This window comes from Camelina sativa, chromosome 15 (assembly GCF_030686135.1).
Source record: "Camelina sativa cultivar CO46 ecotype springtype chromosome 15, ASM3068613v1".
In the NCBI taxonomy this organism is placed as follows: domain Eukaryota; kingdom Viridiplantae; phylum Streptophyta; class Magnoliopsida; order Brassicales; family Brassicaceae; genus Camelina; species Camelina sativa.
This window is the reverse complement of record NC_141894.1, coordinates 7,305,119-7,325,200: the sequence shown is the minus strand read 5'-3', so window position 1 is coordinate 7,325,200 and position 20,082 is coordinate 7,305,119. Positions and strand designations below refer to the sequence as shown.

The 20,082-nt window shown below is 36.9% G+C and overlaps 6 protein-coding genes, 1 non-coding gene and 2 pseudogenes across 12 annotated transcripts; 3 read left to right on the top strand and 6 right to left on the bottom strand.

Moving 5' to 3' along the window:
- Positions 1–932: 932 nt before the first annotated feature.
- Positions 933–2,221, bottom strand: LOC147926341 (uncharacterized; annotated as a pseudogene).
- A 158-nt stretch (positions 2,222–2,379) lies between these two features.
- On the top strand, positions 2,380–3,897 carry LOC104748219 (putative 2-oxoglutarate-dependent dioxygenase AOP1.2; annotated as a pseudogene). The gene is made up of 2 exons (XR_015581462.1): positions 2,380–2,752; positions 2,918–3,897. The product of XR_015581462.1 is annotated as a putative 2-oxoglutarate-dependent dioxygenase AOP1.2 (transcript).
- LOC104745910 (putative pentatricopeptide repeat-containing protein At3g15930) lies at positions 3,026–6,015 on the bottom strand. 4 transcript variants are annotated; one of them, XM_087486834.1, is made up of 3 exons: positions 5,722–6,015; positions 5,418–5,636; positions 3,026–5,290 (listed from the first exon to the last, which is right to left on the bottom strand). In XM_087486834.1, exon 3 carries the CDS (start codon positions 5,254–5,256, stop codon positions 3,889–3,891), a length of 1,368 nt encoding a protein of 455 aa, XP_087342960.1. In that variant the 5' UTR covers positions 5,257–5,290; positions 5,418–5,636; positions 5,722–6,015; the 3' UTR covers positions 3,026–3,888. The 4 variants fall into 4 exon arrangements, with proteins under 4 accessions (XP_087342960.1, XP_087342961.1, XP_010465587.1 ...); XM_087486835.1 differs by having other exon boundaries at positions 5,418–6,015; XM_010467285.3 differs by having other exon boundaries at positions 3,026–5,636.
- Positions 5,883–5,970, bottom strand: LOC147926340 (small nucleolar RNA snoR121). The gene has a single exon (XR_015583353.1). It is a non-coding gene; the product is annotated as a small nucleolar RNA snoR121 (small nucleolar RNA).
- A 1,544-nt stretch (positions 6,016–7,559) lies between the features above and the next one.
- LOC104745908 (PX domain-containing protein EREX) lies at positions 7,560–11,256 on the top strand. Of its 2 annotated transcripts, none has more exons than XM_010467283.3 (10): positions 7,560–8,140; positions 8,273–8,383; positions 8,487–8,585; positions 8,729–8,815; positions 8,889–8,997; positions 9,125–9,801; positions 9,900–10,064; positions 10,147–10,389; positions 10,491–10,709; positions 10,795–11,256. In XM_010467283.3, exons 1-10 carry the CDS (start codon positions 7,871–7,873, stop codon positions 11,056–11,058), a joined length of 2,244 nt encoding a protein of 747 aa, XP_010465585.2. In that variant the 5' UTR covers positions 7,560–7,870; the 3' UTR covers positions 11,059–11,256. The 2 variants fall into 2 exon arrangements, with proteins under 2 accessions (XP_010465585.2, XP_087344725.1); XM_087488599.1 differs by having other exon boundaries at positions 8,879–8,997.
- Positions 11,257–11,464: 208 nt separating this feature from the next.
- LOC104748218 (uncharacterized) lies at positions 11,465–12,526 on the bottom strand. The gene is made up of 2 exons (XM_010469893.2): positions 12,091–12,526; positions 11,465–11,999 (listed from the first exon to the last, which is right to left on the bottom strand). The coding sequence occupies exons 1-2, from the start codon at positions 12,524–12,526 to the stop codon at positions 11,509–11,511; spliced, it is 927 nt and encodes a 308-aa protein (XP_010468195.1). The 3' UTR covers positions 11,465–11,508.
- A 361-nt stretch (positions 12,527–12,887) lies between these two features.
- LOC109129249 (uncharacterized) lies at positions 12,888–13,020 on the bottom strand. Its single transcript, XM_019237079.1, is given in 2 exon segments — positions 12,888–12,924; positions 12,926–13,020. Coding segments are annotated over 2 exon segments (132 nt in total).
- A 2,537-nt stretch (positions 13,021–15,557) lies between these two features.
- Positions 15,558–16,837, top strand: LOC104745906 (uncharacterized). The gene is made up of 2 exons (XM_010467280.3): positions 15,558–16,422; positions 16,578–16,837. Exons 1-2 carry the CDS (start codon positions 16,195–16,197, stop codon positions 16,770–16,772), a joined length of 423 nt encoding a protein of 140 aa, XP_010465582.1. The 5' UTR covers positions 15,558–16,194; the 3' UTR covers positions 16,773–16,837.
- Positions 16,838–16,846: 9 nt separating this feature from the next.
- Positions 16,847–18,978, bottom strand: LOC104745907 (Protein kinase superfamily protein). The gene is made up of 4 exons (XM_010467281.3): positions 18,696–18,978; positions 18,166–18,313; positions 17,805–18,067; positions 16,847–17,721 (listed from the first exon to the last, which is right to left on the bottom strand). The coding sequence occupies exons 1-4, from the start codon at positions 18,734–18,736 to the stop codon at positions 17,121–17,123; spliced, it is 1,053 nt and encodes a 350-aa protein (XP_010465583.1). The 5' UTR covers positions 18,737–18,978; the 3' UTR covers positions 16,847–17,120.
- Positions 18,979–20,082: the final 1,104 nt, after the last annotated feature.

Sequence of the window (20,082 nt, the reverse complement as noted above, 5' to 3'; positions counted from 1 at the left end):
GAGACCTTTTTACAAGATCTCCCAAGCGATCCTTGGTCAGATCCCTTATTCCCTGCTTCAGTCCCTTAAGTTTCTTCAGAAACCGGAACATGGCTGAAGTGGAATGAAATAAAGGCTCTGTAGTCTCCCAGTAAGCCGTCACTAGGGGAACGAAATCAGGGAGACTAGCGACTGAGTTAACAAATTTGAACGGCTTCTTAAGAGCCGGTGTGCCCATATCCAACTGCATGCGACGTCGAAGATGGTCAGAGCAGCCTCCTGACTCAAATACGCAGTATGCATGCGGGAACCGATGAAGCCAAATATCGTTTATGAGCACTCGATCTAGTTTCTTGCAAATGAGACCGTCGTCTCGCTTATTGCACCAAGTGTATAATGGGCCTTGAGATCCCATATCCACCAAACTACAGTGATTCAGAACGCCCTGGAATTCCCTCATACCCGAGGAGGTAACAGGGGAAACCAAATGATCAGAGTGCTCCTCACCATCTAAAATTTCATTAAAATCTCCCATAAGTAACCATGGCTTATTCCGGAAGAGTGGAGAGTCATGATGACTCCGCATATCCTCCCATAAGCTCTTTCTCTCTTCTGCAGTGTTCCGTGCATAAATAAAGGAACAAAAAAACTCCTCTGTTTCACCAGCTAGTAAGACAGAGCATATGATGATTTGGTCACTCTTAAATACCGGAGACAACCGTACAGTAGGCCTCCAAAGCACCCCAGATGCGACCAAGGCGATGGTATTCGTAATTTGCCAAGAAAGACCAGTTTGGGAAAACTGAAGATGCAATATTGTCTGCCTTCTTTTCCTTGACTCGCGTCTCCAATAAGCAACCAAATAGCATTTCAGGATTACTTGTCCAGTCCTTAACCACGGAATGTTTAATTGTTTTGTTGAATCCACGAACATTCCATGAGAAACTCATCATTTAAGAGCATCGGGTGGAAGACTTCTTCGAAGCAACCGAAGCTGTGACAGCCTTAGATGCTAGGATTGAAGTTTCCGTGGTGTCCCTCTGCCTCCTCTGAGAAATTCGAGCAGAAGGGAGGCGTCCCCCCCGCTCTGCTTCCAGAGCAACAGATTGATCCGTAGGTTGAGAAGAACCTGCTTGCTCTTGAATGTTAGTCTTTTCTGATTCAACAGGGGGCTCCTCCACGGTGTCCTCAACCTCCTCCGTTTCAGTAATCTCCCCCTCCTCCTCATCCTCCTCCATACTGAGAACCGCAAATTTTGACGCAGAGATTATAGCAACCTCAGCATCATAAGCAGGAAGTTTAGTCGGGCTACGACCAGTCTTCGATGGTGAAACAGTAGACCACTTTCCCGAATCCTCAACCTGGTTCTTTTCAGCCAAGTTCACCTCATCAGTGGGTGCCTGAGAGATGAGTCCTGCTGAAAGTTCTCCTGTGGTAGATTTGCCCGCGCTCGTGCTCTGCTCTTGCGTTGACTGATCCGGTAGTGTACATTCTGCAGATTTTTTACATCTAGCTGCCAGGTGACCCCATTTCTCACAAACAGAGCATTTCGGTGGCAACCACGGGTAATGGAAATCAACACTAAAGTCAGTACCCTTATTTGAGAAATTTATGCACTTAGGTAAGTCCTTCGAGAGATCAGCATGGACAAAAACCTTTGCAACTTCAAAATTTGAACAAGCAAGTGTTTTCTGGTGCAACCGCATTGGTGCTCCCACCGCACTAGTAATAAAACTAAGCCCTTCCCAGGAATACAGATGCATCGGAACCTTCTTTAACCAAACCCAAAGGGGGATGGATTTTGTCTCTGGTTGAGCTTTTTCAGAATCCGGAGACCACTTCAAAACCACCATCGGTACTTCAGCAATGTTCCACATACCACGTTTCAAAATGCACGATCGAATCAATGGATCAGAGACACGAAAACGCATAGTTGTAGCATTCACTTCAAAAACATCAATCGCTTGATACGCCGAACTTTGTTTCCAGATCTTATTTAGAATAACGTGAACCTTACCAATATGAGGAGCAGTATCCAAAAACTTACCAACAAGAAAATCTTTCCCAGAGCGGCGTGACATTACTGAGCACCTCATCCGGAATCTCAACAGAGGTCTTACCCTCCGATAAAGTAATTAACCTCAAAAGTTTTCAGAACACACTTGTTTTTAACCATCGAAACCCACGACTCCTTCACTGGAGGACTAGACGTCCCCGACAAACCTTCCGAACCCTCCACCATAACCTCCGGAGCAGCCTAACGGCGCCGGCAATACAGCCTTTGCGAGCACGTAAACCAAAAACCCTAATCGCCTATTTTTCGCACCCCTTAGCAAAACGCACCGTTTCCTGTCGGATTACACCTACGTACGTACTCTTCTTCATTCTTAAAGAAAAATAATGACGATAAGTTCAAGAACCCAATTTCTTCCCCTTTCTCTCCCGTTCATCGACTTCTCTGCTCCAAACCTCAAACTGGAAGCTCCCGAGTGAGACTCAGTGAGATCTCAAGTCCGAAAAGCCCTAGAAGAATAAGGATGTTTCGATGGAGCTTCAAAAGAGCTAAGGAAGGCACTGTTGGACGCCTCGGAGGAAGTCTTTGATTTGCCTTCGGAGACTAAACTGCGTGCAAAGTCAGAGAAACGTAACAAAGGATACGCCGGTCAGATTCCAACTATGCCTTTATAGACATGGGCTTTGACGGTGTAGATAATCCTCTTGTTGTCGATGACTTGACTCGCAAGCTCTGGCCTCAAGGCAACACCACCTTCAGGTTACGTTTAGTTCATGTCAAACAAACTTTTAATTATTACGGTAATTAACATTTATTCACATGAAATATAATTTGGTTTTATCCGTTTAGTTATTGTTCAAACAGAGGTGTCGATTCTAATTAAAATAGTAAAATATGCTAATTAATGCAATATATATATTTCAGCAAGAATGTTCAGTCCTTTGCGGCAAAGCTATTACAATTAGATGTGACTGTGAGGAAAATGATCATGGAGAGTTTTGGGTCCGAGAAATACGTGGAGGCGCATCTTAATTTATCGAAGAACCACTTTCATTTATTTAAATACAAAGGAATTGACAATAACACTGAAGAAGATCAGCTAGGACTTGACTCTCATATCGATAGACAATTCCTCACCATACTTTGCCAGAACGATGTAGTGAATGGCTTGGAGATCAAAACCAAAGACGGTGAAGAGTGGATCAAAGCTAAGCCATCTCAAGACTCTTCTTTCCTCGTTATAGCCGGAGCTTGTCTTCATGTAAAATCAAGTGCCAGACCCCACTCAGCTACAGAACTTTGTGTGGATCATATGAACCATGTTGGGGATGTTCTGAATGTCTTGATAAGCAAGTATGGTGATCTTCAGGTGCAAACTTGAATAGGCTTGGCTTTGAGTTCCAGAAGCCTTTTGGTTATTGGTCAGACATCTCAGGCTCCTGTCGAGGATCAGAACTTGGCTCAGACCCGGTCTGAACTTGCAGTGCTACAGGTGATGCTCAGTTTGTACATGTGGGGTCAAGCACATTACAAAATATTGCCACTTCGCGAAATCAGATTATGTTTTCTATGGGGTTAGTCTGCAAGGTGCTTACTTGACTGTGTTCTTCCAGTTCTCTGTTCCTGGCTGTCCCGACAGTCAGATAAATCTATTAGTGGCACTGTTAGGCTTCCCATACTGGATCCAGGCTCTAACCGAAGGTTGTGTTGAGTACATTTGTGAACAATTAACTGAACCATGTGTTGTCTCTTATCCACTGCATAAGCAACAACTTCTACTCTGACAGTTCTGTTCACATCTCAGGGTTCTATATAATCCTGAACAACAGTGTATCTCTGGCTTCAGAAGCAATGACCTCAAAAAGCCAAAGCTAAATTCTTTATGAAAAATGATCTTACCCAGCCTCGAACAATGATTCGGAAGTATCAGGCAAGTATGCTGCAAATGTCGACTCTTGGGTTAATTCTTCTAGTTTCAAGTAAATCTCTTCAGATTGAAGATGTGACTTGTCTCCAGCAACAAATTCGTGAGCAAACCCGTTTACGTCGATTAAACTGAAGCCTGGTGTCTTCTTAACTGTGATGTCTATCATCTTTCTTCTAACTTCTCCCAAATCCTCCCATCTTTCGCAACCTGCATATATATTGCATAGTAAAGCGTAAACAGCCCCATTATCAGGTTCCAACTCAAGAATTTTCTTAGCTGCCAATTCAGCCATTGGTTCATCATTATGAAGTCTACAAGCACCAAGTAGAGCTCCCCACACAATCGAGTTTGGATTCATTGGCATGTTCCTTATTATCACATATGCTTCCTTGACTAGCCCAGCTCGACCAATTAGGTCAACCATACATCCATAATGTGCTAAACTCGGCTCAATATTATGGTCGCTTCTCATCTTGGCGAAAATTTTTCTTGCTTGGTCTACCATACCACTATGGTTACAAGCAGAGAGGACGCCAAGGTAAGTAATAGCATCTGGTTGTATTGACATTTCTTGCATTTGTAAGAAAACTTCAATGGCCTCTTGACCTTGTCCATTGTTGGCAAGACCAACAACCATGGCTGTCCATGTGAATTTGTCTCTCTGATCCATGTCACTGAAAACATTCTGAGCTTTCTCAGAACACCCACATTTGAAATACATATCGATCAAAGCATTCCCTACAACAACATCGTTCTTGATCTTGTTTTTGTCTATGTACGTCTTCACCCATTCACCAATCTCCAAGGAACCTAGATGAGCACAAGCTGTGAGAACACTAACCATGGTAAACTCATCGGGTATCATACCTGCACATTGCATCTCGCGGAACATTTCCAGAGATTCATTGAAGCAATCAGCTCGTAGGTAACCATCAATCATAATAGTCCACGAGACTCTGTCTCTCACTGGCATCTGATCAAAATATGTTCTAGCTAACTCTAGATTCCCTGACTCAACAAACCCTTTCACAATAGATGTCCAAGAAATCACATCCCTAGTCTTCATACTCCTGAAAATCCTTACCGCTGTATCCATTTCCCCGCAAGCAGCACATGCATTAACAAGAGCATTCTCCAATTTCAAACTAGGTTCCTTCATACATTCACTAACATACCCATGAACCCTTTTACAGAGATCCTTATCTTTTACCTTGGAACAAGCCGAGAGAACAAGAAGTAAGGTAACAGAAGTTGGAAAAACAAAGTTCCTCTCCATCTCAGCAAAAAGTTCCATGCTTTCTTCGTATTGCCTCATCCTATTATACCCAGAGATCATCAAGTTCCAAGAAAAGACATCCTCTTTGCATCTCCTGTCGAAAACCCCACGAGCCATATCCATTAATCCACAAAAAGAGTACATTTGAACAAGACCATTCTGCACATAAAGGTTATTGGAACCTAATCCAAATTTCGCAACATGGCAATGCAGCTTCTTACCACAAGCCAACGCTCCATCTCGCTTAAGACTGTTCAACAAGAAAGGAAACGTGTGGCTATCCGGAGTCACACCTTCCTTCAACATATTCAAATACAATCTAACTCCTTGCCCACCACAATCCTCTACCCTTGACCATCCCTTGATCATATTGTTCCACACAACCACGTCTGGTTCAGGTATTTTCACAAACAGCTTACAGGCGTAACTCATGTGGCCACCTAGACGAGTACACCAGAAGAGTAAGAGCTTCTTTTGCACGGTTGGGTTTGGTGATAGACCTCTCGTAATGGTTTGGGAATGTACCTGCTTGAAGTGGTCTGTCGTTTTGCAAGATCCAAGGATAGAGATGAAACGAGAGTAAATCATTGGATATAGATTCTGTGTTCGTTTAAAAATTGGAGAGTTAAGTGGATTTCATTTGGCAGAATCCATTGCCGGGGAAAAAAAAGAAAAAAAAAAGAAAGAGCTCAGACGGCACTTGCTATCGTCACGGATGATCAGGACGACAGCGACGGACAGAGCCGCCGCTTTAATTGATTTATCTTCACCGCTCTTTTAGTCGATCGAACTCTGGTCGGAGAACATAATATTAGTAAACCAACCACTCCACCAGAACGACTTTTGTATGTACTCCCAATAATTAAATTATATAACCGAAAGTTATGAAATATTCAGTTGTTAGTTTCAAATAAATAGTTTCCTTTTTTTTCAAATAAATAGTTTCCTAAAAAATACTTTTATAATTAAATAATTGGTCTGTAAAATTTGGATTTTGATATTATTAATTCAATGATGTCCATAGGCATAAAAATATTTTATTTGAAATACATAATGATTATATCCGATTTCAAAATTTCAGTAACTTGGGGACAATTTTTTTTTGTTTGAAAATTAAATCGTAAATAATCTAATTATTATATTATCTAATCTAGAAAAAAAATTATTAAATACTAACTACAATTCAATCTTGTTATTGTATGGTGAGTTACTACAATATAGGAAATCAACGTCAATATCATGAAAACCTTTAAGTTGCAATATTCACAATTATTTAAAATTTAATTAATCATGCTTAGCAAGTTATCCGATACAATAATACAAATGATAAAGGTTGAGCCTCAAGCAACAGATTAATATTAAGTATTAACACATGTGGAGATGCAGTTTTTGGAATAAAAGTTTAAGTAATCCTCCTATACAATATATTTTGATATGATATTAATAGAGAGAATATAACAAAGCAACAGATTAATATTGTACCATTCTTGTTCATATTATTTAAGTAATCAAATTATATATTATTAAAGAATACTCATAGGTTTTTACACTTTTTGCAAAAAAAAAAAAAATCATCAATTAACATAAGTCTTAAAACCATTTAATTTTTTATATAAATACATCAATTAACATTAGTCTTAAAAGCATTAACCAGTTTGCAGTTTAGTGGTACTAATAGAATACTTTTTTTTTATTTAGAGAAAATGGTTCTTTTATCCTACAAGCAATTGCCACTGAGTTATTTAATTACAGATCTAGATGAGAATGATATTGATGCTCCGGTAGCTTTAACGATGCTAAAGAAAAGTAGGTAATGATTTTATCGAGTTGTTTATCTTTGCAAGTTTATTTTATTTGTTTAGATCAGTTCAGTTTTTAGATTTGGCGGGAATAATGTGAAGGAAGAATTTTGATGAATATTAGAATATTTATTATTTAATATTAAATTTTAATATATATTGTTTAAGTTTGATTTTAAATAAATTTGGTTTTAAATTATAATTTTGGATTAAATGATTTAAGTCTTGATGAATATTAGAATATCTGTTAATTACCATATATATAGCTAATGATAGAAATTAGAAATATTAGCATATTGATAAATGACCATATATAAAAATAATAATATAATTAACGAAGATACAAATTATTAACTTAGGTTATATATTTTAATTTTGACAGATTTGTAAAGATAGCAAAAAAAAAAAAAATGTATTTCAAAAATGTTAAGATATCTAATTTATAAGTTATATCCAAAGATCTCTCTACAAGTTTAACTAATTATATAGAACATTTTAAAAATATACCAAACAAAATCAACATCCAGATTGATTTATTATGCAAAAACCAAAGCGGCAGAAGATAGGGTAAATCACCTCTCGTATTAGTGAATAGTGAAAATAATGGAAAGAGAAAAAAAAAAAAAATTATTTCATCTTGTGTGTCATCCATCCATCGTAATCATATGATCCGTCCAGGTTTATTTCATCTGGACTTCTGGAGGTTCGAACTCGAGTGGCGTAGCCCAGGTTTGTCAACCCAGTCAACCACACGACGAGAACAATCGTTTATACCAAAACGCTCCGTTTTTAAGACTCGGTTGCTGTAAGAAGAAAGAGAGATCGGTCGAGAAAGAGAGAAGAAGAATCAAAGAGAGAGAGAGAGAGTAATACTAATGAATCTTTACGCTCACGATCTTTCTCTTCTCGATTTCAATTACGACGTCTCCGGTCCCTTCGCCGAGCAGCTCTCTCGCCGCCACTTCCTCTCGCCTGGCCCTTTCTTCCAAGGAGACGACGACGATTATCGCCGTAATACCATTCACGACGGAGCTAATGGACGACGAGAAGCTGATACCGATTCTATGGTATCTCCGCCGCATCGCCACGACGGGATGTCTCCGTTACCTCTGGGGATGGATTGGAGTGCTCCTCCTCGTCTTTGGGTAAAATTCATTTTCTCTGCTTCAATGTTCATGACTTCATCGTAGATTAAGTGATACGGTTTACTCTTGTACGTAGAACAGAGTAGGCTTTGGATTCCTTTTCTAATTGTATAGTTTTCCCTCTCCTCCTAGGAAGGACGGGACACGGTTTGGCCACACCATCCTCAAACTGGTTGGAGTTACTGTGTCACTATCCCTTCTTGGATTGGCTTTCCTAAATCAAGCGTTTCAGAACCCGCCGTGGTGTGTGTATTACACATAGCTGATTCTTTTGTTATAGTCATTCTAGCTAATTTATACATTTCATGGTCTTTAATTAAGCTTTTTTACTTCTGTCCTTTATCAGTTTTATAGAGTGCAAGTGGGGATACAATCTCCTGAGGGAATCACTTCTGTTAGGCGTATACTTAGAAGATTCAATGATTTCTTGGAACTATATTCGTCAGTGAGTACTTTCTTTACTCAATACCCTTTTCTTTAGTTCTCTGGCTTTACGTATTTCATTTGTTTATTTATGTAACTACGAACAACTATGAGTTGCTTTGGATATGATACTCAGACATTGCAATTGGGCTTTGGTGTTTTCAGATTAAAAAGGAGTTTGTGAAGAAAAGATTACCCCAGGCACCACCAAAGAAGATTCTGAGGGTAAAAAACCAGACTCTTTTGGAAGAGGTAGATATCGATTCTCTCAACTCTTAAGATTGGTAACAGCAAAATAATTCTCAAAATGTTTAGTCAATTGCAGAGGAGGTGCTCTCTGGAAGATTGGATGAATAGACTTTTGTCAGATATTGATATATCCAGAAGCGCTCTGATCGCAACATTCCTTGAGCTTGAAGCTGCTGTCAGGTCTTGTATGTGCTCTTCTTTTCCTTTTGTTTTTTCTCTTGTTTGTACAACGTGTGAAGAATTTGATTATGTAATGTTGTCTGAAAACCTATGTAGTATGTATTAATATGCTTCCTACTCTTCACTCTTCAGATTTTAGTGATGAATGTCAAGAAACTGAAGTTACCTCTGGGGACATCCCGTCACTTCTTCCTGCTACCAGCTCTGATGTTCCTGGTAGTTCATCAGTTATCGTGGATCATGGCAATGATTCTGCTGATGAGACATCTGATGCCTCAACGATGAAGCATGACAAAGCTAGTCTCAAAAATCTTGTCTCGAGGAATTCAACTTCTGAAGATGATGTGACTGATTGGCATGAATTAATCACAGGATACGGACTTCTTGATAAAAGTTCGTTCCGGGAAAATATCGAATGTCTTTCTAGTACTAATGGAGCTTCAGAAACTGGTACTGTAACTGGAGGAGGCATTTCTAGTCGAGTTGGAATTCAGAGGTTGGATGGAAGTGACAGAAAGTTTCAAGAAAAGACCATTGAAAGCATTTTACCTCCTGGGGAACCTGATTTAGTTAACCAAGGCTCTATCGATACTCAGGATGAAGTTCATGGAAACATGTATAGTGCGGTTGGTGTAAATACTGAGACTCAGAAGAATCCGGCTATTGTCTTTCACTCTGAGGAGAGACATAAGTTAAAGAGGGTTATTGATATGTTAAAGCAGAGACTTGAAACAGCAAAAGCTGACACGGAAGATCTTATCTCCAGGCTGAATCAGGAGCTGGCTGTTCGACAATTTTTATCAACAAAGGTATGCACAACTATCACATGTTTTTTTTACTCCTCTTTGTCTTTTAATCTTTGAATGGATGAAGAATTTGCTTTGCCTGTTCGGGCTTGGTCTTGTAGGTTAAAGATTTAGAGGTTGAACTTGAAACAACTCGAGAGAGCTGCAAGCAAGGCATGGAGAGAACAGTTCTAGATGAAACGGAAAGGTTTACTCAAATTCAGTGGGATATGGAGGAACTCCGCAAGCAATGCATGGATATGGAATCATTTTTGAACTCTATAAAGGTTTGTGTTTCTCTCAGTTTCTTTTAATGTAACTTCCATTTGCATTCGATTATAGATATCTTTCTTTATACTTGGCTTATAGGACGAGAAAGCACATACTGAGACTGCAAATCAGTCACTTGTTCAAGAAAATCAGATGCTGCTGCAGCAGATCACTGATCTAAGAGAAGAATTTGAGAATTTTCACATAGAACACGAAGAGCTGGAAGTGAAATCGAAAGCAGAGCTGAAAGTACTCGTCAAAGAGGTCAAGTCTCTCCGAACCACTCAATCAGAATTGAGACAAGAGCTTAGCCGCACAATGAAAGAAAAACTGGAGATGGAGGTAAAAATGCTCTTTGCAGGAGATTTATTCAAGTAAAATCTTCTTCTAACAATTGGAACATCTGGCGGTTTTAACGCTTAAATCTTGTGCAATGTGTTCAGAGAATTGTTCAACGGGAGAAGGATAGAGAAGAAACTGCAAAAACCGCAGACAAGAAGTTGCTGCATGAGTATGATGTTCTACAAAATCGGCTTCAAGAGTGCAGTGTCAAGTTCCACATTGAGGAGGAGAGTAAGTTAATAATGGACTCATCATCTCCATCTGAAGCCATCGAGCTACTAGCAACATCTGATAACCGAATAGGTCTTCTAATTGCTGAGGTTTGTTTAACCAAATGCTTCTTTTTTTTTATACTGAGTTTATGCCTGTTTGAGACACAAAAAGTTAATGTTCTCTCGAAAACAGACCCAGCTTCTCTCAGAGGAAGTGGAAAAGCTGAGGCTTACATCGGGAGGGCATCGTGGAACAGACGATGTGGTAAGGAAGATGCTGACGGAGGTGCTGATTGATAATGCCAGATTAAGGAAGCAGGTTAACTCTGTTGTTCGTTGCTCTTTGTCCGCACGTGAACTCTCAGTTAGAGAAGCCGGAATAGAAGAGGAAGTAGAAGAGCAAGAAGGAAGTATTGATCTAGCAAGAAGTGTTATGAGCAAGATCCTTGAGAAATGATTTTGTCAGGTTTTTCTTGAAACTATGCTGACATATATTGTTATATTTTGTCAGGTTTTTCTTGAGTACACATGGTTTCATATTGTTATAACATATATTGTAATAAACTTATGAATTCCTCCTATTTGTTATACACTTTATCTTTGTATATGTAAAATTTGTAGTAGAAATTTTTGTTCCTCGAGTTTACCAAACAAATAAGCTTCTTTCTTGTAGAGCAGTGCTAAGATGATTCTCTCGTGTTATCTCGGTTAAATGCTATGATCCTTTATAGTCACGAAATCGTTTTGCATCCGTTCAAATTATGCTTAATCAATTGCTCTGAAATATATCTTGACATTTCGTCTAAGGACTGGTTTTATCTTACAAATGTGTTGTAAGGAGTATTGTATTAAGCAGGCTAAAAAGAAAACAACATTCGTATAGAGTATCATGCTAAAAAGTTTGACGTTATATTCTTCTTCTTCCTCTCTTACGACGTGGCAGCAGCACACCCTCATGTTCCAAGACCAATGATGGATCTAAGTGAAGAACCATTGGTATCACCATGTCATATCCTAATTCGTATCGGCCAAATATAGTACGCATGCCTCTTTTGATGTCTTTTGTCACTAACCGCAGCCTTTTTGTTGCGACATCAAGAGAAACGATACGTTCAGGTAAATACAGGTAAACGAGAAGAGGATTGGTTGGATGGCAAAGTAAAGGATGTGGAAAAATGATCCGCTCTCTAGTTTCTGGAGGCTGCTCTCTTATGAAAATTGACATGACGAAAGACATATCATGTTGCTTAGTTGTCTTTAGATTATATTCCCGCATATAGTCTTGTATCCAGGGAATACCAGAAACCATGTCTCTGAAATAGACAGAGTCGTGCTCTTGTTTCCACAGGGACTGTTTGTAATCCACGAGTGTCCAAATAGAAACATGGTGATGATCATCTAGAAAACACAAAGAGAGAAAATAATTAAGAATCATCAATAGTTGCTAGCTAGATTTATAATTTCAATGTTATAGGTTTTAGTAACTCACGTGGAAAGGGATAACAAACGAGCTGAATGATGCGTAGATGGCCCATGGAGACGGTTAATGTCTCTGAAACGACCGCATCATCACCATAAGAAGCATGGCGCATCTCTTGGCAACGATGGATGATGATGCATTGTTGCTTATATTTAGGGTTATAAGCTACAATAGGTCCGTCGTGGGCTAACCAATGTAGAGCTTTGTTAAAGTTCAAGGCCTGGCAATTCGTCGGCCACCATCCGGACTGTGACCAAGGCGGATGCTCGATAGTATAGGAGTTCCATTTTCCGCGATTAGAATCCAAGACTTGAAGATTAAGCGTAGAAGGTGTAGGCGCTAATAGTATGACAACATAGTACCTGCCCGTCGAGCCATTCCCTGTTAACCCGATAGGAAATACTGAGCAGAACATGTGAGTTTCAGGAAGACGGGTCCATTGCATTGTCACAGGATTCACAATGTAGTATTGTGATCGTTGCTTACGACGTGATTTATGATATTTCATGCATAGCAAGACGTCTTTGTAGGAGGCTAGAACACAAACAGGAGAATGATTAAACTCAATATAGTTGTTTAAATTGAATCCTTTCCAACCGTCTAAGCAGGTGTCGTTTGTAGCACAGGTCTTGTGTGTTGTGTGTTGGGTGTTGTGTGTTGGGTGTTGTGTGTTGGGTGTTGTGTGTTGAGTATCAAAGCGAAGGTCTTGTTATAATGAAAAGAAGAAGATAGCACAGAATTCCACCTCTTGCTCACGCTTTTGCAAAAAATGACGTCTCTAGGGTTACGTAGCCTTGAGAAAATCTCTAGCAACAGTAAGCTCTCAGGTGAATCATCGATGAAGCTTGTTTCACAAGGATCACAATCGTTTAGTTTTCCTTTGACTTGTCTCCTTTGTATGCATCTCAAAGCTCTCTTTCTTTCTCTCAACGATGTCATCTTTAATTAATTAATTTAGTTTAGTAGTTTCTGAAAAACTTTGCATGCCATGGCGTATGTGATATATTATATTATATGAAAAAAGTTTTAAACCCCAAATCCTTCTGAGCTTATGATTTGTAATCTTCAAGTGATAGACGAGAATATATACAAGAGAGGAGGTGGAGCCTCTAGATTAAGCCATAAGGCCCATAACAATACATTCATAATTTCGAGATATGACATATTCTAGAGTATCATATTAAATCTCTTAAGATTAGTCTTAAATATTTGAATTAGATTCTAATCTTAAAGTATTTTCCATTTCTTTTTTTTTCTTTTTTTTTGTCTGGTTAACATATTTTCCTTTTTCATTTTGTTAAGTTTACAATTTTTTTTTTTTTCATGTTCTTAGCTTACTATTTTTTTCATTCAGAAAATACATTTTTAAAAAAAAAATGTTATAAGGACAGAGTTGAAGAAACAATCTCCAATTTTTTTATATATATATAAACCAATAAGGGATGTTGATTTAACAGATTTAATTTTATTTGTAGAATTGCTATAAAGGTAGGTTATTGAATTTGAAAGGCATTTTGCAATCTTGCATCTTAAAATATTATTATTCACCCAATTGTCCCTAAATTTGTTACTTGTTCTTTATTAAAACGACATCATATGACCGAACGACATCGTTACACGATTTATCATTACGCGACATCGTTCCGAAGTTTCTAGATCATTCGAGAGAGAGAGAACGAAGAAAAAGAAAGAAACAAACGACTCAACTCAGATTCTACCCAAATCCAAATCGGGAAAACAGAAAAAAAAAAAAAAAAACGCAATCGGAATAACAAGAGTTTGATACGATTGAAGAAGATTCTTCAATTCTGGTTCACCGAGCCAAGAGCCAATCCATAAGAAACATGAGCATCGATCGTTGCGTGAAGAACTTGAGCTCGGTGACGCCGATTCCTTCTCCAATTGCTTTTGGTGGTGTTGATATCTGGTGGAGTGATTTGTTGACCTTAGCCTTCCGTGAGGATTATTAAGATTTTTTTAAAAATAGATTCCCTTAAATATAGGGAAACTAGTTTTGGGTGGTTTATTTGAAAAAAAAAATTAACATGAGTATGTTTTATTTTTGACTTTTAAATTTTTTATTTATTAATTTTAAAATGAATAGCAAAATCTGAAAAAAAAAATCAAAAACCAAAATCCAAAATCTAAAATCTAAACTAAAAACCATCTAAAAACTAATAACCATGCATGACCTAGATTTGTCCAAGTTCCTTATAGATAATCTAGAAACTTCAATATCTAAACGATGTCGTTTAAAACATTGTCGCTTTATCAAAAGGTGTTGTGTCATCAAAATTAAACAATAAAGTATTAATTTAAAAACCATCTAAAAACTAATAACCATTCATGACCTAGATCAACCTAGATTTGTCCAAGTTCCTTATAGATAATCTAGAAACTTCAATATCTAAACGATGTCGCTTTGTCGCTTTATCAAACGGTGTTGTGTCATCAAAATTAAACAATACAATATTAATTGCCTTTTAAAAATTTTATATTGTTGTGGAACAAAGTAACAAAGTAGCATTATTTTTTTCGAAAAACTACAATTCTACTAATTTTTTCTTCATTTTTTTTCTACCGAGAAGTTTGTATTATAGTAAAACCTCTATAAATTAATACTCTATAAATTAATAAATTTTGTTGGTCCCAAATCGGATCAGTGTAAAAATTAACAAAATTCGATAAGATAATAAGATAATAATTTTTTTGAAATCTCCATGTAAAATATGGTCCCAATAATATCATAAATTAATAATCATGTAAATTTATATATATATATATATATATATACTGATATAATAATTGTAATGTTATATTTTCAAACAATAATAATATCTCTAAAATATTTTATAACATATCATAAAAATAGTTAAATTTTAAAGTTTTTAGTTTTTAGAAATGCATCATTTGTAATTTGATAATTTGACAGATTATTAAAATAGGAGAACAAATATTATTATTCATAAATTTGAATTTATGTATATCATGTGTATAAGTCAATTTGTTTATAGTATTTGTAATTATTTTCAATAATGTTTTCTAAATATTATAAGTTCAATTCCTAAACCATAAAATTTACAACATCGGAAAGTTTAATTTTATTTTGCAAAAATTATCTCAATTCATAATTTTAAAAATTTTAAACAATTAAAAATATTTCTATAAATTAATAATTATTAATTTACACTATAAAATAATTATTATTAATTTATAGATAAATTAATATCACTATAAATTAATAAAATGTCTTGATCCAAACATTATTAATTTATAGAGGTTGTAGTTTGAAGGAACCGAGAGAAAAAACTAAGATAGAAACAAGGTAACAAAAACTTGTGAACTAACAACAAATATTACTAGAAAAGAAAAAGGAAGGAAACAAATTTAAAGATTAGAAGAATCTAATGAAAATATTTAAGACTACTAATTAATTTTTTAAGTGATAGACGAGAATAGTAGTCTTAAATATTTTCATTTGACCAGAGGCGCTGGGTGAGGAACATCTTTTCATATTATGCATATTGATCCTTCTAGGTGGACTAGAGGGACTCCTAGGACTCATCATTGCTCTACACTCGGTTCATATTTGGTCTGTGGGATACATATTTGCCGAGATGATCAGGCAAAGGCCATTAGTTCCTGGAGACGCTGAGGTCGATCAAATCTACATAGACCTTGTCAGGGTTAGTCGGTAACTTCAATGATCCAACTTTCTTGTGTATATTAACAAGTGGAAAGAACTTGTCTGCAATGATATCTCAAGGAATTCTTGGAACATTCTCAACGTGAAATCTAAATAGCATTATGGATCATGAGAGCTCCTATACTTTTTTGTCCAAATCCCAATTTAAATTGTGTATAAAAAATCTTGTACAAATACGCTCGAAATCTCTCTATTTCGTATTGAAAGTGAATGAAAACGCAAACGTGGAATGTGGGAGAGCGTTTGCGTTTAAGACGCGATTATAAAGTTTCAAGAACCGACGCAAAACGTGAGATGTGTTTTTTTTTTATTAGGTAGGCGTCGTGTCTCTCTTATCCTCTGTTCACGCCATTCACAAGACTGTGTGTGAGACCACTTTAAAACGACTGATTTAGAGAGAGAGAGAGATGTCAGCTTCAGTCTTCGTCCCCGGTATGGCGATTGGAGTTCCGACGCTTCTTCGTTCGAGCTCTGTTCACCGGAGCTTAGAACCCACGAAGAAGAAGACCATGAATAGTATCAAATTCGCGACCATTTCTCGAAATCCTTCAACCGGTTCAGGGACAAAACGGTCATTTCGCGTTACGGCTTCCGATGACCGGTCGGAACAAGCGGATAACGGTCAAGGGGTTCAGGTCAGTTCTATTGGAGCTTTATTTGTTTTGTATGGGAGGGCTCAAAGAATTGTCAAAATTATAAATTAGCCCCTATGTTTTGGATTTGATCGAAAACGTCATTCAAGTTTTGGACTCAAATAATTTAAATTTACATATAAGTCCTCTGTCTACAGGAGGACTTAAACTATTTGTTGAAGCTCGGAGTTGGTTCAGTGGCAGGCGCAGCTATAATCAAATACGGATGTGTCTTGTTCCCTCAGATCACAAGACCTAATCTCACTCAAGCCCTCTTCATTATCATTGCTCCTGTTGTAATCTCTGTTATCCTTTTGATTCTGTCATCTTCTTCCTCCAAGAAACAGAACTGATTGTGATTAATGTGTAAATCTATTTCAGCTCATTGTGAAAAAAGATAACTGTTAGTGGTGAGAAAGTTTCAGTATAATCCAAACTAAAAGATTCAATCTTTGAAGAACACCAAAAGTATCACAATTTTCCTTTTTATGTGCCCAATACCACACCTTACAAACTCCAATATCAGTGATCAAATCAATGGTATGAACCAAGAAACACACCAAAATAATAAGCAAGACCTCTGGATAATGATCCAGTGATGCAGAAAAACTAGCAAATATGAACAGAAGCTTGTGAAAGAATAATCCGAGCAAATGAATATCTGTGCCTAGCCATTCCTATTGTTGTTGATGATCCTTCTTTTATGAGGTGACATCTGAGCTTTCCTCTGCAGCCTGCTCGCTATCGTTTTCGTTGCTGCTAAATGGATTCTTGAAGAGAGGATTGTCTTCAAGTTCAGACATTTTCTCCTTTGATTCATTCATAAGCATCTCCACCACTTGAGACATTGTTGGTCTTTTCTCTGGCTCTGTCTGAGCACACATAAGCCCCACCAATACTACTTTCTTCAGCTTCTCTTCCACATGTTCCTCACTCAGCCTCTGGTCAACGATTTCTACAAACTTTCTTTCGTAGACAAGTGGTAAAACCCACTCGGTTATACCCCGCGTTGTTGTTGCGTTCAGCCTTTCAAGAGGTCTCTTGCCACTAACAAGTACTAGCAAAAGGATGCCGAAACTGTACACATCGCTTGCTTCTGATTCTTTTCCTGATGCAACACATTCTGGTGAGATATACCCATTACTACTTTTGGCTTTGGTAGCTCCATCTCCAGTATCATCTGGCATCAACTTACCATATCCAAAATCTGTAACTCGAGCTTCGAATTCAGAATCTAACAACACATTGCTAGCTCTCACATCTCCATGGATTATCTGTGGGGTTGCGTTGTGGTGTAGGTACCTGAGCAAAAGACAGAAAGTGTCACTCAGAAACTTATTGACATATCAACCTTAACATAACTTGTTCTAGATTTTGAGACTTACGCAATGGCCTGAGCAGAGCTTATAGCAATCTTCATCCGCTTGGTCCAATCTAGAAGACATTCAGCTGAATGCTGACCATGAAGATGTGAAACCAAGCTTAAATTCGGCATGTACTCATATACAAGAAGACGTTCTTGTCCTTCAGCACAGTAGCCACGAACACTCAACAGATTCTTATGACGAATACGAGCAAGAATCTCAACTTCCACAGCAAAATCAATCTCCTCTCTGTTACTCCATGCCTTCAATCTCTTGACAGCAATCTGCAAGGATGACACAAAATTATCAACATCACAAGACCAAAGTTTTTAACAAGAAGCAAGTCCTTAGATAAAAAGAAGAGAAAAAAATGTTTAGTTACTTGTGATCCATCCCAAAGCTGACCCCAATACACACTACCAAATCGACCTTCACCGAGTTTGTTATCGTAATTGAAACTGTTAGTGGCCGCATGAAGTTCCTTCAATGAAAATATCCTCCAAGATGGCTCTGTCTTTTCCTTCTTCTTCCTGTGTGATTGTGACATCAAACACCAAACTTAGTATCCTCAAAAACCCTTTTTTAAAGATCATTCATCAATTCATTTAGAACCAAACAAACAAAACTACCAAATGCAGAACAGTTGAATCAATCATATCAGCTTTGAAATGAATAAAACTACCCTAATAAAACGCTCAAGATCAATCAGGTCATATATATAGTGATGAAGATAAAGAAAAAGGAACAAACTTAACATTCAAAATAAGCTCCAAAAAAAATTCAAACATCCAAAATCGATATTGGAATCATAAACCCTAATCAGCATAAATCGATATAACCAATAAAGACATCAACCCAAGAAAGAGAAAAAAAATCAGATATTTCGAGTCAATGAATCAAAGATTACAATACCCATCAAATCCTTTTCCACAACAGCTATTAAAAAGTTGCATCTTTGAACAAACCCAAACAGAAATAATTAAGCAGCTGGCTCTGTGTTTAGATTCTTCGCCGTACGGAGAAACAAAAAAAGTAACGCTTTTTTTTTTTGCCTGGAGAAGGTAACAGCAAAATAGAACAAGTCTGAGTAGCTCTATTTTCGTGTCGATGTGAGATTGATGAACAGAGAGAGAGAGAGAGAAATAGTAATAGACTTATTAATTTTGGTCTTTTTTAGTATTTTGCACGCTTTCACTCTTTTTTCCTCGCAGAATATAATAAGCAAAAAATAATGCAGATACGAAATATCATTAAAAAATAATAAATTTTAAACCAAATTAAGAGAATTAATTTCTTCTTTTAATGATAAAACAAGAATTAACATTTTGAAATCTGTTGTGAAAAGGTATAGGCACTACACTAAATTAACATTTTGAACGTTGAAAAAGTGTATATTATAAGTTCTTATTACTTCTTTTTATAAAAAAATGGTCGAGTGTATTTTGATATAATTGAAGTTGTTGTTTGTCATTGTTGAGGGTCGGCTGATGATGTGTGATGACAACTCATACAGACAATTTTTTATTCGATGTTTCAAATATCAAACAAACGAAACAGAAGAATTGTCCAAAACAAAAGAAAGACTTCAAAGATTCGACGATCGTTTTTTAATATTAAAGAATAAAGATAAAAATCTGCCTAGCTCTCTGGTTACAGAAATTTGAATTAAAGTGATATAAATAACATAATGTTTAGTAATAAATTGGTAAAATAATCAGCGATCAGAAAAAATGGAATGTTTGTACTCAAATTAAAAATTCTATTTTGAGGTGAGTGATTGCTTCACTCTAACATGGGCTTAAGGGATCCTTTGCTAAATTAATTGCAATGATGGATAGTTTTGTAGTTGTCATTGACTCATTGTCAAAGTGATTTGTTTAAGGGAAGTCATGATAATTGGGACGAGATTTGAAGCCTTAATCTTAATTGGGCCAGTCTTATTTCCAACAAGCTAGACTTGATCTCAATTGGGCCAGTCTATTTCATGTGTAATAATAATTGTACTTTCTTCTTGTAATGTAATTTACTAATTTTGTTAATTTGGTGTGGCTGATAATATTAACACGTTTTACACAATTATCCTTAAAAAAAAAAAGAGTAGCTTTTTAATCTATTTATGGAATTGCATTCAAAACCGTCTTAGGTCGGGAATAAAATTCCACTTTTCTTGTGGGGATTATTACTAAAACAAAAATAGAAGAATACAATTCACCAAAAAAAAAAAAAAAAATAGAAGAATACACGTTTTTACATTCATGTATTTTGTTACCTACCACATATGGTTTATATTTTCTATAAA

Coding starts and splice junctions, on each gene's coding strand:
- LOC104745908 (XM_010467283.3), top strand. CDS start 7,871: ATGAATCTTTACGCTCACGATCTTTCTCTTCTCGATTTCAATTACGAC. Junction 9,802..9,899: donor GACAATTTTTATCAACAAAG/GTATGCACAACT, acceptor TTGGTCTTGTAG/GTTAAAGATTTAGAGGTTGA. Junction 10,065..10,146: donor CATTTTTGAACTCTATAAAG/GTTTGTGTTTCT, acceptor CTTGGCTTATAG/GACGAGAAAGCACATACTGA.
- LOC104748218 (XM_010469893.2), bottom strand. CDS start 12,526: ATGCAATGGACCCGTCTTCCTGAAACTCACATGTTCTGCTCAGTATTT. Junction 12,000..12,090: donor CGTTTGTTATCCCTTTCCAC/GTGAGTTACTAA, acceptor TGTGTTTTCTAG/ATGATCATCACCATGTTTCT.
- LOC104745907 (XM_010467281.3), bottom strand. CDS start 18,736: ATGCAACTTTTTAATAGCTGTTGTGGAAAAGGATTTGATGG. Junction 18,314..18,695: donor TGTGGAAAAGGATTTGATGG/GTATTGTAATCT, acceptor ACAATCACACAG/GAAGAAGAAGGAAAAGACAG. Junction 17,722..17,804: donor AGCTCTGCTCAGGCCATTGC/GTAAGTCTCAAA, acceptor TCTTTTGCTCAG/GTACCTACACCACAACGCAA.
- LOC104745906 (XM_010467280.3), top strand. CDS start 16,195: ATGTCAGCTTCAGTCTTCGTCCCCGGTATGGCGATTGGAGTTCCGACG. Junction 16,423..16,577: donor ATAACGGTCAAGGGGTTCAG/GTCAGTTCTATT, acceptor CTCTGTCTACAG/GAGGACTTAAACTATTTGTT.
- LOC104745910 (XM_019237035.2), bottom strand. CDS start 5,784: ATGATTTACTCTCGTTTCATCTCTATCCTTGGATCTTGCAAAACGACA.